Source organism: Lotus japonicus, unplaced genomic scaffold (assembly GCF_012489685.1).
Source record: "Lotus japonicus ecotype B-129 unplaced genomic scaffold, LjGifu_v1.2 AP026985.1".
Taxonomy (NCBI): Eukaryota; Viridiplantae; Streptophyta; class Magnoliopsida; order Fabales; family Fabaceae; genus Lotus; species Lotus japonicus.
Window position 1 is genome coordinate 87,821 of NW_026645412.1, and position 15,977 is coordinate 103,797.

The window sequence follows — 15,977 nt, forward strand, 5'->3', positions numbered from 1 at the left end:
CATCAACGATAACCATCCCATATCTCTTGCCACCTATAGACTCAGTTTTCACTGGTCCAAAAAGGTCGATATGCAGAAGTTCCAACGGCCTTGAGGTTGAGACAACATTCTTTGCCTTGAAAGGGACTTTAGTGAATTTTCCTTTCTGACATGCTTCACAAAGAGCGTCTGAAGCGAACTTCAGATTGGGTAAGCCCCTGACAAGGTTTAGCTTGCTCAGCTGAGAAATCTTTCTCATACTGGCATGCCCTAACCGTCTATGCCATACCCACTGCTCTTCATTAACAGACAGAAGGCACTTCACATTCTGAGCCTCCAACTCAGATAATCTGATCTTATAAATGTTGTTCTTCCTCTTGCTGTTAAACAGAACAGAGCCATCGATCTGACTTACAGCCCGGCAGGACTTTTGATTGAATATAACATCATAACCCTTGTCAGCTAATTGACTTATAGACAATAAGTTATGAGTTAAGCCGTCTACCAATAACACATTATCAATGCATGGACTACTATCTACACAAATAGTACCAGTACCAACAATTTTACCCTTTTCATTTCCTCCAAAGCCAACTTCGCCTCCAGGCTTAAGTTTTAGCTCTTGGAACATACGCCTTTCTCCCGTCATGTGACGCGAGCATCCACTGTCCAGATACCATGATTGGTGTTTCAGTGGAGCTATCAAGGATATCTGCAACATAGATAATCTTGTCCTTAGGTACCCACTTTCTGGGTCCTTTCTTGTTAGTTACCCCAGAGGTTCTGATCACCTTGGGTGTCTCAACATGATAATGTAAAGGAATTTTTGCATGATATTTAGACATAGAGAAAGATCCCTTTTTAAGAGGAGTTTTAGCAACTTTAGCAGGTAAAGGGTCAGACAATATGGTACCAGAGGGAACAAAGCATTCATATAAAGATTTAGCTTTAGACACAGAGGGCTCATTTCTAATTGGTTAAGAATAGCCAATGCCATGCATTCCATTTCTGCTTACGCCATAGATCATTGAAGCCATTAAGCTTCTATCTACGCTTTTAGCCAGGAATCTTTGAAAGGACTTTTCATACTTAGATTCATTTCTACAATCAGAGGCATCACAAGCAACTATTTCTTCTAACTTAGCAATCTGGTTCTTAAGCACAGAGTTAGAATTGATCAAAGTGTGATTATCATTTTTCAAATCAGAAATAATTTTCTCATGTTCAGAAGGAGTTTGAGGAACAGCAGATAAGTTCTTTTTCAACTTCTTATGCTTGGACAATAAAGAGTTATACTTATCCATGATATCAGACAAAGCATGTTTCAGTTCAGAGGTAGAGAAAGAAGCGAATACCTCATTTTCATCATCTGAGTTAGGATCTCCTTCTGATTCTGAGTCAGAGTCAACAGCTTCCTTTGAATCTGCTCCTTTATCTTTGACAATGGCCATGAGTCCTTGGACTTCACCATCAGAGTCAACGTCCTCTGACTCTGATTCATCAAATGTTACCATCAGACTCTTCTTCGTCTTGAAGTGCTTCTTTGGCTTCTTGTCCATCTTCAACTTTGGACAATCACTTTTGTAGTGCCCTGATTCTTTGCACTCAAAGCATGTGACTTCCTTAAGTGAGGACTTCTTCTGGCCTGAGGATTCAGACTTTCCTTTTGCCTTTCCAGAGCCTTTGTACTTGCTCTGCCTGTGCTTCCAGATGCGGTTGAGTCTCTTGGAGATCAGAGTCAGCTCATCTTCATCAGAATCTTCTGATGCTTCTTCAGATTCTTCTGCTTCAGCTTGGAGAGCCTTTGACTTCTCAGCCTTAGCCTTTTCAGATTTGGATTTCAAGGCTATGGACTTTTCCCTCAGATCTTGCATCTCAGAACGCTTCAGCTCATGGCATTTCAAAATGCTGATGAGTTCTTCTAAACTCATATTCTCAACATCTCTTGTGAGCTCAATTGATGTTACTAAAGGCATCCAGCTTTCAGGAAGACATCTGATGACCCTTATGACATGATCTTTTGTTGTGTAGCTCTTGTTGAGAGGTCGTATGCCAGCTACCAGCAACTGAAATCTGGAGAACATTTCTTCAATGGACTCATTTGGCTCCATGATGAAGGATTCATACTTTTGGATCAAAGACAATGCCTTTGATTCTTTAACTTTCTTGTTTCCTTCATGAGACATCTTCAGAGATTCAAAAATGCCTTTTGCAAACTCACGATCTGTGATCTTCTGGTACTCTTCATATGAAATAGCACTTAGAAGAATTGCTCTTGCTTTGTGATGTTGTGAGTACAGCTTCTTTTGATCTGCAGTCATCTCCGACCTTGGGATCTTCTTGCCATCTGCATCAACTGGACGCTCGTAGCCATCCACAATAATATCCCAGAGATCTGCATCGAAACCCAGAAAGAAACTTTCCAGTCTATCTTTCCAATATTCGAACCTTTGACCGTCGAACATAGGAGGCTTTGCATTGTAACCATCTCTTTGAGTTTCACTGGTGGTGGCAGCCATTGTTTTTCACACCGGCCCGGATCACTGAACACTGTTAGGTGTGGTAATCAGAACTTGCGCTCTGATACCAATTGAAGGTATGAAAAACGGTAGAAAGGGGGGGTTTGAATAACGTTTTCAAGATAAAGCTTCCACCTTAAAGATTTTGACAAATCTTTCGAGAACTTAAGTGCTAAAGATAAGAGATAGAAAAGCACACAAGGATTTTATCCTGGTTCACTTGATAAATCACTCAAGCTACTCCAGTCCACCCGTGAAGGTGATTTCTTCCTTCTTAGAATGAAGGCAATCCACTAATCAGGTAAGAGTTACAACTGCACTTGAAACCTACAAGTGACTAACAATTACACTGACTTAGCTCACACTAAGATTCACTCTCTTAGTCTTCTCTAGGATCCGATCAAACTTGATCTCCTAAAGGAACTAAACAAACTGTTTATCAAAGAATTGTTTACAAGAGATTTGCTTCTAAAAAGCTAATAGTAAACACAATGAATTTCAGATGAAAGAAAGCTTTGAATATGTCTTGCGCGTATGTAATGCTTCTAGCAGCTTCTTTCAATCTTCAGCCTCTTTATATACTCCAAGGATTAGGGTTGAGCGTTGCATGAGAAATGCTACCGTTGGAGGGCAGTTCTGGAAAATCCAGCTTCTGCTGTGTCTGAGACTGTTAGGTAGGTCGTCAGGAAGGTACAGTTGCTTTTGTACTTGGATAGCGACTTGACCTTTAAACCTAGGAGACTTCTGATCAGGGGAATGCTTCATGTTGGAACTTGTGAAGCCGGTTGATCAGAGTCAGAGGGAAAGCACAGATCCTCTGACCATTGTATCTTCTGATTCTGAACTCAGAGGGAAGTACATGGTCTTCAGAGTTTCTTGCTTCTGGACATCAGAGTTTCCACTATTCAGCTTCTGGATCTTCAGAGTCTTCTACACCATTAGAACATCTGAACCTTCAGTGTTTCTTGGTTATCAGACTTTCTGGATCTTCAGAACTTCTAGTGACTGAGTCCACATCAGAGTTTGTATAACTTCAAAACTTCTGAAGCTTTTCCACTGTTCATACTGAACATGGTGAATGCGAAAGCGTTGCTTGGGTCACTCTTTATACACAGTGCTTCTGATTTGTGTAAGATTGAATAGAGGTCAGAGCCTGTAAATAGCACACTCAGAAAAACACGTTAGAGTACCACAATTGTTCATATCAAAAGGTTAACTTGTAATCATCAAAACATAGAGTTGTACTACTAGATCAAAACTTGATCTTACATCGAGCAGTTGAGAAAGAAAGCCTTTGATGAAGATCTCTTCATCAATGTACGCAATCCAGAGGAACCGAGCGTCTATAGCCTGACAAACCGACTATTAGGCATGAGCCTGAGTCCAGAAATGGACAACATCCTCAGAAGCTTCCTCAGATTCGTGGAGGAAATGCAAGTTTGCTTCAAGAAGGAGCTGGAGCTTTATGAGGAAATCAGAGCAACAGAGGCGGCTAGACGGTGGCGGAGGATCCTGAGAGGCAGGAGCTGCGCCAGAGTTTAGTTCTCTTGGAGCATAGGCAGCATCGTCTGGAGCTTGAGAAAGCAGCGATGCGGGCAATGTAGAGAGTTGAGGAAAAATCCTCCCTTTTAATTGTAGCAATGCATGTATGAATTATCTCATTAATAAAAGAGCTTGTTTGTTGATTAATGTGTATGAGTGAAAATTAATTTTATGATGAACAAGTATTATGCAACACATAATGAAAACGATAAGTGAATAACCATAAAATAGATAAAGAAACATAGTTCAAGAAGAAAACAAATAAACATAGATAAAGACAGAAGAAAAGAGAGTTCCTAAATCTAGGGATCCTCTGACCTTTGTACTTTCTGCTTCTGGACTAAGAGGAGAAGTACTTGGTCTTCAGAGCCAGCTTACTCTTGGACTTCAGAATCTTCACTACTCAGCTTCTGATCCTTTAGAGCGTCTGATCCTTCAGAGCGTCTGATTCTTTAGAGCTTCTGATCCTTCAGAGCGTCTGATCCTTCAGAGCGTCTGAATCTTCAGAGCTTCTAGTGAGCTGAATCCATATCAGAGCTTTATAATCTTCAGATCTTCTGAAGCTTGATCTACTGTTCAGATTTGAACATAGTACGTGCGAAAGCGTTTCAGAGGTTACTTTTTGAACATTGTGCTTCTGAATCATGTGAGATAGGAACAGAGTCTTGGCCTGTCATTTGAACACTCAGAAAACAACGTTAGAGTACCATAATAGAGTCACATAAAACATAGAGTTGTACTACTAGATCAAAACTTGATCTTACAAGAGGAGACATGCTACTTGAGTCCTCTGCATCGCAACACACAAAATAGAGTCACATAAAACATATTTAGTTAGAAATTTAACTGGCTTCTTTGTTACAACATCCGAATTTCCAATACCTGAAAGAAAAAGAAAACTGATAATGCTTGACACTGCCAGTCATGCATTAAGGAATCTCACGATCTTCTTTAACTTGACCAGCTGCAAAAGTTTAAGATCCAATTACAAAATTTATCCACCCCATCCAAAAGTAGATATGAAATTAAAACCTATGGAAAACTAAGAGGTTGTTCACTTCCACTATTTTCTTCCTGTACTTTTTAATAAGCATAAAAGGTAGTATTATTATAATTTAAAATTAAAACATATCAATTTAAAATTATACCCAAATACAAACAATAGCAGCTTTTAGGTTTCAGCGCAGCCTTAGATGCAAATCATCTTACTAAATGGATTCTCATTATTAGAGAAACAAAGAAGGTAACTGTATAGAGAAATCCTTGGGGTTTTACCTTGGAGATTTATGCCTAGATTTGCTTGAACATCAGCTTCATAGTTATATTCCTTGAACATCACAAAAAAGTAAAGGAAAAAGCTCTGACTCTAAAACAACTAATCTTTTGAACCCAAAAACAAATATGCAAAGGCCCAAAATACGCAAAGATGGTAGAAGGTCGAGGAAAAAATGAAGGTTGAGATTGAGAGATTGAATTGAAAACCTACCTGATCATAGAGATGCAAGAGCCGCCCGAAGGAGTCCTAAATCGATGAGCAGTCACGGTGGCTAGGCTGCGAGGAGAAGGCTTCTGGTGGCGCAGGGTTTTCAATGAGAAGAGCCGAGAGGAGTCGCGCAATTGAAAGAGGAGGAGGAAGAGATGAGCCTCTTGTCTTAGGTTTAGCTGTAAGGAAAAATCAGGTAAGGAGAAATCAGGGCGCATGTGTCAACAGAACAAAAGAGAAACTTTCTAACAAATCTAAAATCCGACTCAAATCTAAAATTAAAAAAAGGTACTAATTAAAGATGGATAAAAAGTAAAAACTACCAAAATCAAGCAATTCACAATAAAAATTATAAAATCATGAATTAAATAAAAATCCGAAAATACCATAAAAATTAATTAATACTCTCAAAATAAATCTAAAATAAAATAAAAGACCCAAGATAAAATCAAGAAATAAACAACCTAAATCTTAATCAAATCTAAAACTTAAAAAGGCAATAATTAAAGATAGATAAAAACTACCAAAATCTAGAAAATCACAAAAAAACTCACAAAATCCTAAATTAAATAAAAATCTGAAAATTAAATAAAAATCCAAAAATTCAATAAAAATTAATTAATACTCTAAAAATAAATAAAAAATGAAATAAAAGACCGATAGATAAAATCAAGAAAGAAACAGCTTAAATGCTAGTCAAATCTAAAATTTAAAAATGTGCTAATATTTTCGGATTTTTATTTAATTCAGGATTAAATAAATAAATATAGATAAAAACTACAGAAATCTAGCAAATCACAATGAAAACTCATAAAATCCTGAATTAATTAAAAATCCGAAAATTCAATAAAAACACCATAAAAATTAATTAATACTCTAAAAATAAATAATAAGACAAATTAAGATAAAATCATGAAATAAACAACCTAAATCCTAATCAAATCTAAAATTTAAAAAGGTACTAAATAAATATATATGAAAACTATCAAAATCTAGCAAATCACAATAAAAACTCATAAAATCTTGAATTAATTAAAAATCCGAAAATTCAATAAAAATTAATTAATCTTGTAAAAATAAATCAAAAATAAATTAAGATAAAATCAAGAAATAAACAATCTAAATTCTAATCAAATCTAAAATTTAAAAATGTATTTTTTTATGAGAATGACACGTGGAATTTTTTTATGAGAATTAACTTGAGAATGACACGTCACTAAGAATTAACGTGAGAATAACACGTCACTAAATCAGCCTGATAGAAGTTCTTCTTTTCTAATATATATATATTGATTGATTTAGATTTAAATACATTTGGTCTTTGAAAAAAAATTAAAACTTTTGTTCTGTTGTTTGTCTTTTATTTCTAGGATAGTATAGAAGTATCTTGATTTTGTGGAATTAATGGGCCCGAGTTCCAAGCATTTATGTACTAGGTTCTGAACCTTAAATCCTTCCTGGTATGACTCCTCGATGACTCATAATACATTTAAGAATATTAAAGACATTGGTCAAGAAGTTAAGAAATTAAAAGTCTTTGCTGAGAAGTTTGTTAGAGTTGGTAAATTTTCACGGTCCTTAAAAGTGTCAACCGACTCACATTCGTCCCTGAATGAATTTTATTCACCTCGCGGTCCCTCAAAACGTCTGTCACTTTAGTCCTTGGCGTTAAAAAATACAAACGGACATTAACGGAAGGTTGAGTTGGAACGTTGAGAAAAATTAAAATGCTTCAATTTAATCCTTGATCTGAATTTTTCCCCAAATTTAATTAATAAAAAAAGAAAAATCAGAAACCCAGCAACAATGATGAATCTTCATCTCATTTATCATGAAATAATGAAACCTCAGAAAATCCCAAAATCTCTCACAAAGAGAAAACAATTGGTGTTGCTCTCCATGATCCCCCATTTTCTCCCAAAACATAAACATCACATTCATTCCTTTTTTCATTCATCAATTTCCCAAATCCTTATTTTCGTCCTTTGAACTTTCTTCAAATTTATTCTCCCTCTGGTGGTGCCGTGTTGGCCATGGCAGCAGAAACTGGGGGAAGAGGAAGCTCTCATCCCCACCATCTCTGCAAAGCCCATCCTTTCCTACTCACCTACCTGCATCGAAACCCTCTTTTGTCAAAAGAACCTAGATCACGAAAATCGCTCGATGAGGCGACGAACCCAGATCGAGGTTGGTTGCTTCCTCTTCTCGTAGATCTGGGTTGCTTCCTCTTCTGGGTTGCCATTTTGGTATTTTCTGGAGGTTGGTGGTGGTTGTTCTAACGACAACGAACCCCGATCAAGGTTAGTTGGAGGTAGCGACGGTAACAAGCGTGAAAGGAAGGAGCTTGGTTGTTCAAAAGTGTCTATGGGAATCCTGTGGGGTATTTAAAATTTAAATTTTTTAATATACCCACATGTTTTCCTATATATATATATATATATATATATATATATATATATACCAGTGGCTCATCCAAGATCGTCTAGACCCTACTCCCACAGCTGCTTGGTCCTGGCTTTGGCGTTTGAAGGGGCCTTTCAAGATCATTTTTCTGCTTTGGTTATGTTGTCGTGACACCCTCCCGGTGAACCAACTTCATTTCCACAGAGGTATGGCTGCAACTCCTCTATGTGCTCGTTGTAATTTGTATCCCGAGACGGTTCTCCATTGCCTTCGTGACTGCTGGTTCGCTCGCCGAATTTGGATTCAGATGGGTCTCCCCCCAACCATGTATCCTTTGCAGCGGTTGACACTCGTGACTGGCTCCGTTGTGTGCTTGAGGGAGGTGAAGCGTCGGGTTTGGCTACCGTCTGGGGCATTTGGGAAGCTCAGAATCAAGCGTCCATTGCCCAGACTATAATTCCGGAGGGAAAGCTTCTGCACACTATTCAGGAGCATCGAAGCCTTCTGCTGTAGTTATGGTCCTCCTCGCAGCCTGTTGCTCCACCTCGGATGGTGTCTTCGACAGCTCCGGTGGCTCCTGCAGTCGCTGTTAACTATGATGGTAGCTCCTTGGGTGAGCCAGTTCGATCGGGGTTCGGTGGGTGCGTTCAGAACTCTAATGGTGGCTGGCTTGGTGAGTTCATGGGACACGGTGCTCAAGGGTCAGTTCTTCGAATGGAGCTTCTAGCCATTTTGCACGGTTTGAAGTTACCTTGGAACTCGGGACATCGCCAGGTAGAGTGTTTCTCTGATTCGGTGTTGGCTGTCAACCTGATCCAGCAACCCCCCTCTCACTTTCATGTGGAAGCCGTCTTGGTCAGCTCGATTCTGGAGCTGTTGAACAGAGATTGGATGGTCCGGGTGGCTCATGTTTTACGTGAAGGCAATCCGTGTGCGGATTTTTAGCGAAAGCAGGTGTTGTGCAGGAGCATGCTTACCTCCTCCTCCTCCCGGATCCCCCTCCTGAAATGGAGGCCTTGCTTCTTGCTGACTCGCTGGGTTATATGACTATTATGCAATAGGGTTTTTTGCTTTCTTGTTTCCTTTGTTCTCTTTGTCGTTTTGCATCAACAAAAAAAATCCACTGTTGCTTTGAATTGAAACCACAAAGCTTCTTCCTTTGAGAGAATTTTGGTGTAGCAGAACAATAAACTTTAATGGGTATGTGTTGTTTCTTCCAAATTTCCTTGCTTTTTGCTTTTTGGCATCTGGGTTTTGATAATTTGTGTGTTGTTTACTTCTTTCAATCTTGGTCTATGTTCAAATTGTGTTACAACATATAATCCTGGGTTTTAAAGATTTTTTATTTTGGTGTTCAGAGGGAGAAGAAAAGCTTGAAGATTTGAACAAGTTTTTGAGTTGCTTCATGAATAGAGCTTGAGATTCATATATTTTTCTGTTATGGCTGCTGTGAAATCGTGTTGCCTCAATTTGTGATTAAATTCATGGGTTTTGGACCCAGTGTAGCGAACTAAAAAATCATGCTTCAATCTTTGATGAAAATCATGCTCCAATCTGAAATGAAACTTTGTGTTAGAGTGTTTCTATGTGTGAGTATTTGTTTTCTCTTTTTTTAAGGTGTTGAAGATGTTTTTGGTTTATTTTAAGTGTGAGAGGTTATGGGATTTTATGAGGTTTCATTATTTCATGATAAAGGAGACGAAGATTCAACGTTACAGCTCAACCTTCCATTAACTTCCGTTTGTGTTTTTTAACGCCAAGGACTAAAGTGACGGACGTTTGACACTTTCGAGGACCGCGAGGTGAATAAAATTCATTTTAACAGTCTTCTACTGCTTCTTTTTAACTAGTTCCATATCAGCTATCCTCTCTGGCACCATTGGCATCCACTACGGCCATGTCTTGATTCATTTCAAGGTTACAAACTTTACCTCTATGCACAAAACTGTCTTGATTCATAAGTGAAAATTATACCATGTTTTGATTCAGCGTCTCTTTTCTCATAATCATCAATTACAGAAGCTTCTTCATAAAACTGATTTTGTCTTTAGAAAGAATTTTCAAATGTGTACTTAATTAATGCGTAAAACATTTCGACAGGGTCATTCTGAGAGGCTCAAGCAATGGCTCTCAATGGGCTTTGTGTTATTGATCCTAGGCATCATCCTTCATTTTACAAATGGTGAGCTAGTGAGACATGTTCCTTGCAACTCTTAATGAGTGCTAATTGGAATTTTGTTACCATCACACACAAAAAAAAACACTTTATTTCATCAATCTGTAGTGAGACATGCATTTCCAATCAAAAGTTTCGATTTGTCTTACCGTTAGAAAATATGTAAACACTAAAATAAAACATCTCAAGGCTTGCTACTTCAACAAAAAGTGCATCGAGATATGTCATTTTCCTGTTTTCGTACTTTCTAATGACAAACCAAATAGACTTTGGTAACAGAAATTCAAACACATTCGTTAAAACTTGTTGAGGAAATATACCACTAGTACAAGTTAAGTCTTACAAAATTTTCCATTGAATACTGCAGCTATCCCAATTAACAAGCAACTCTACAGCTTCAGCTATGTTTGTTTCACAGCTGGGGCAGCTGGAATTGTCTTCTCTGTGTTCTACATAGTGGTAAAGTGGAATATGAAGTTTTTAAATAGAAAAAATCTTCATTGGTCTTTTTTGTATTCTTCCATCTTATGATTCTTCTTTAATATGCCTGATTAATATGATGAAACAGATTGATGTTTGGGGCTTTCGTACTCCATTCTTGTTTTTGGAATGGATTGGAATGAATGCAATGCTAGTGTTTGTGATGGCAGCTCAGGGCATCTTTGCAGCATTTGTAAATGGATGGTATTACAAAGATCCTGATAACTCACTAGTAAGAACCTTATAAATTACTCTTTCATTTATATTATGTATATTGTACACTTAATTGTCATGCTTATTAAATAACTAGTTAGGACTAGGGATGCTAATCATTTTTATGTCACATGAAAACAATCAAACAGGTAAATTGGATACAGAATCATGTATTCAACAATGTATGGCACTCAGAGAGGTTGGGAACTCTGTTATATGTGATCTTTGCAGAAATCACTTTCTGGGGAGTGGTTGCTGGCATCTTGCATAAATTAGGAGTATATTGGAAACTGTAAATTAATGTGTAGTAATTATGAATCAACTATGTTAAGAAGACCTGTAAATATGTAATATCTCAGTTCTTCTTTGCCTTCTTGTTCATTGTGCTAGTTAGTGTGTTACTATATCCAAATTATCCTAATCAAATGAACCAGTACTATAAGCAAAATGTGAACACAGAACACAAAAATAGCTGAGACATAAAGCATGTGATCTTCTTGTACTATTGATCGAAATGGTAAGAAATTAAAAGTAAAACCAGTGCTGGCATTTCCTGATTTGCAATCTCCAGAGCAACCCCACAATTAAAAAATACCTCCCACTGCAATCATTTAAGGGTGCTGGTACGTGGTGCACATACATTCGACATACACCTTACTGACTGATTTTAACCCCCACAAACATTAGCGGTGAATAAAAACTGTCACTAATATGTATATCAAATCTACGTTGCAAAATTGGGAAGTAAGAACATCGTTTTCCACCCTTCATTTAGCAAGAAATGTAAATCGCTAGAAGCTGTCCTAGGAGTCTATAATGGAAACACATCAATACAAAAAGTCCAAAGTTTCATTGATTTGGTGGGGTAGAATTTAAGATATGAATATAGGGTATATACTGCCACGTTGGGATATTGATTGACAAATACTACTGGTTCTTGGTCCAAAAATAAAATGTGAGCAGGAACGAACAAGAGGAGTCATAGTCACCTGTAGTACAAGACACACCCCTAATTAAGAACCGTGGAACACGTAAGGACAAAGTAATAATAATGAATTAAAAGCAGATTTTAGGAGTCTTCGACTTGACATGATGTCTTTTTTACATGTCCGTACGGGGGACAACTCATGGTGTTTATGTTGAAACATCTAAAGTGATAGGTAAACATTCGCATAATACGAACATTTTAAAAAAAATTGGAATGAGATCATAAAAATGGGAAAAATAATTAATGTGATGTATGATAGAAGAAAAAGATAGATAAAAAGTGAAGGTATATCTTGCAGGGTTGTCTAAATGACTCATGATAAAGTTTGGGTTAAATAACTCATCATCTAATCACATTTGAGATAAGTGAGTTGAAATTTCTATATTTTATTTATTAATTTATTTTCAACTCATTTATCTCCAATGTGATTGGATGATGAGTTATTTAACCCAAACTTTATCATGAGTCAATTAGACAACTCTATATCTTATCTTGCATGTCTACAATACTTATTTGCCATAATATCATTACAGACATCTAAATATATAACATTTTAATCGATGGAAATTGCTATTCGGAGGTAAAAATTAGGGTCTTACTTTCATAACAACTTTTTCTTTCATCATGTTTTTACTTGATTTCGCTTTGTATTGTTCTATCGAATCACCTAATATATTTCTTTATTTTTCTATCTCTTCTATTTCAAAGAATGGGTGTAATTGCAGTCTGAATAATATTTCAAAACGGAACTGCCTTTGCCATATTATGGGTGAAAATTTTGAATTAAGTTTCATTTGCACTCCAATATAAGTGGGAATGAATTGGAGAGAAGAAAGAAATAGGTAGAAAAGAAAAAGTAAGATGGTTGAAATAGAAGTTATAAATAGATAGAAAGTGAATTTGTGAATGAAATGTGTTAGGCCCTGGGATTTCCAAGCAGGCCCAAATGTCACTAAGGAGCCTTTGATTCATTATTCAACCAAGGAATATGGATAGTGCATTCTAGAAGGGGCAAAGTGGGGATTACTAGTAACTCCCTAACAGAATAGAGAGAGAGAGGATTATGATTGTAATGACCATCTAACAATATAAAGGGAGGAAGGAAAGGTTGAGAGGGTATCTTGATTCTAAGCTAAGTAGAGATATGAGTAGGAAGCTTTGAGCTTCCTATAGGAGCCTAGCTCTGTGTCAGAATCGGATTCCATTCCCTTTCTGTTGTAATCCCTTTTTATCATCAAATAAGCAATCTATCAATTCAGTTCTTACACTTTCTTTACAGTTCTCAATTGTTAGGATCTAGGTTCCTAACAAAATGGTCCGACCTGCCGGATTCGCTTTGACGGATGTTCTTCGCCGGAACCAGCAAACAGCGACCAAGATGGAGGCGAAACTCGACGCGTTGGCGAACGAATTCGCTGAGGTGCGAACGGCGTTAGCAGCGATCACGACGGCGGTGAAGGATCTACCTTCATCGTTGGCGCTGATGATAGAGCGATCGAAGGGGAAGGAGATTCCCGATGAAGCAGCGGAGGAAGAACGGCGAGAGCAATACCTACCAGAACCAAGTCTAGATTCTTCAGAGCAGGAAAGCTTGGAGAACAGAGAAGTTTCAGAGGAGGAAGCAAAACCTGAGGCGAATTCACCGGAGAAGACCGAGAGGGAAGCGTCGCGGAAAGACTCAGCGTTTGTTACGGTGGCGGAAGCCGAACTTAAGTCTCCGACAACGGGGAAGGAAGCCACAGCAGAAGCGTTGGGGAGACAAGAGGAGGTCATCGTCTTCAAGAAGCTTCTCGAAGGATCGTCAATGGAGAAGTTGCAGATCGGCAACATTCAAGGGAAGAAGAAGGGAGAATCAGTCGTGGAGGCTCAGATCAGCGATTTAGGGTACGATTGGGAGGGGCGGCCACCACAAAAACCGCCGGACTCAGATCGTCACACGGTAGCGCACCGAGCGCGTACGGCGGCGGCGAAATTAGAGACCCACGGCGCGCCGGCATCGGGAAGGAGAGGGAAGGTTGTGGAAGGCGCACAACATCTCACCGCAAGAGATGGGGAACGTCAAGAGCAAAACGGGTTGGGTGTATTTTTCCTTTTAATGGGCCTGGCCCAACAAGGAAAAGAAATAAAAACCAAGGAGTTCTGCTCACTGCCAACAAAAAGAAGGAAGGAAAAGAATATAGTGGATTTACTATTTAACATAGAGCACCAAGGCCCAATAGAATTCCACACAACCGGATTTACGGGGTCGGGTCACACAGGAGGATCCGATTGGGACTGGGTCAAAGGACCAAAGGAAAACGGGTCTATAGCAAAACCAGAATTACCTGAGGAAGACGGTGAAGAAGTTGCAGAGGGAAACGTTCTTGCCAGAGAGGTAAACGAACAAGAAGAAGGTCATGATGGAGAGCTGAGTCTGAGGAATTTTAACAATCCAGCAGTGGCTATGGTTGTTGCAGAGGTGAGTTTCTTTTCTGGAACGAGCTTGTATCGGAATCAGAAGCCTGGAGGCAGCCTCCCCACACGTATATGCCAGGTGGTAGTGGCATCCATGAGAAAGCACAGATTTCAATCACCTGAGAATGCCAAATACAACGAATTTGGGACAGAGGGTAGGTCTCGTGACAAACTTTTTGGTCTTGTGACTTCAAGAGATGAAATTCCAGAGCTATGGAAGCTTGATGAAGTGATAGATCTTAGGGCTCCTAGAGGCAGTAATAAGCTTGTTCCTCAAATCAAGGAATCAACAAAAGTTCCTGTTCTTGGACATGCTGATGGAATTTGTAGTGTATATGTTGACAGGTCTGCTAATAATAATATGGAAAAGCAGACTGTTAGGGATGCAGATACTGATTACCCCGCAGCTGGCAATGCAATGGAAACTCTTCTGGGACACAAGGGACTGTCATGTATTGGTGGACTTAATGAGCTCACCCTTGAACTCCATCGTGAAGGTGTTCAGCTGTTTGGTAGAACAAAAGCCAGTGCCTTGCTAAAAATTTCTGAGACGAGCACTTTTCATCTTGAGGACAGCTCAATTGCTTGCACGGTTGTAATTGCAGAAGGTGTGTCTGCGGCCATTGACCACATCAATAACCATGGAAGTGCTCATACTGAATGCATGGTTACAGAAGACTCTGAATTGGCTGAGACTTTCATTAGACAAGCTGACAGTGCTGCTGCATTCCACACTACAAGCACACGATTTGGTGTTGGGCGGGTTCTGGGTAATACTTCATCACAGGATCTACGAATCATTGCAAATCTTCATTGTTTGGTTCCCAACATATGTGAAGCACAAGAGATGAACCTTTTTGTTCTCAGGGTCCTGGAATACTTGCAAATGGATCTATCTAATTTGCTGCCTGGGTTTTCGTTTGCTTCTGATGTTCCTAAAGCTGCCTCTGTCAGCAAGAATCTACGCCCTTTACTAAGTTATGCAGAATCTTTGATTACGAACTTTCTAAATGAGGAGGATGTACATCTTCTAAGGGTGTTGCTTGGCGAATCACAATCATTATTCACTTCTCCTGGCATTGGGAGAAATGAGGTTCAGGATAACGAATTGGAAGAGTTATCTTGGGATAAGTTTTCTCAACTCGTCAACAAACATTATCAGGAGGCTCATAGTGTAGTGCGATGCTCATCACTTATACAAGAAGAACCTTCTGTACTTGGTAAGAAAGGGGGCAAGTTGAAGGAGAGAATGTCTGAGACTTCTTTATGTCCAAGCACAGGCCAGTTCGATGAAGCTACTTGGGAAGACAACATCACTATCAAGAGTCAATTCCCATCTTTCAACCTTGAGGACAAGGTTGATCTTTCAGCAGGTGGTATTGTTAGGCCCTGGGATTTCCAAGCAGGCCCAAATGTCACTAAGGAGCCTTTGATTCATTATTCAACCAAGGAATATGGATAGTGCATTCTAGAAGGGGCAAAGTGGGGATTACTAGTAACTCCCTAACAGAATAGAGAGAGAGAGGATTATGATTGTAATGACCATCTAACAATATAAAGGGAGGAAGGAAAGGTTGAGAGGGTATCTTGATTCTAAGCTAAGTAGAGATATGAGTAGGAAGCTTTGAGCTTCCTATAGGAGCCTAGCTCTGTGTCAGAATCGGATTCCATTCCCTTTCTGTTGTAATCCCTTTTTATCATCAAATAAGCAATCTATCAATTCAGTTCTTACACTTTCTT

The 15,977-nt window shown here is 38.8% G+C and overlaps 2 protein-coding genes across 2 annotated transcripts; both read left to right on the forward strand.

Moving 5' to 3' along the window:
• Nucleotides 1-9,268: 9,268 nt before the first annotated feature.
• Nucleotides 9,269-11,091, forward strand: LOC130727286 (uncharacterized). Its single transcript, XM_057578391.1, has 5 exons — nucleotides 9,269-9,843; nucleotides 10,027-10,108; nucleotides 10,470-10,561; nucleotides 10,671-10,814; nucleotides 10,945-11,091. Exons 2-5 carry the CDS (start codon nucleotides 10,060-10,062, stop codon nucleotides 11,089-11,091), a joined length of 432 nt encoding a protein of 143 aa, XP_057434374.1. The 5' UTR covers nucleotides 9,269-9,843; nucleotides 10,027-10,059.
• Nucleotides 11,092-13,095: 2,004 nt separating this feature from the next.
• LOC130727287 (uncharacterized) lies at nucleotides 13,096-15,968 on the forward strand. Its single transcript, XM_057578392.1, has one exon. It carries the CDS (start codon nucleotides 13,096-13,098, stop codon nucleotides 15,697-15,699), a length of 2,604 nt encoding a protein of 867 aa, XP_057434375.1. The 3' UTR covers nucleotides 15,700-15,968.
• Nucleotides 15,969-15,977: the final 9 nt, after the last annotated feature.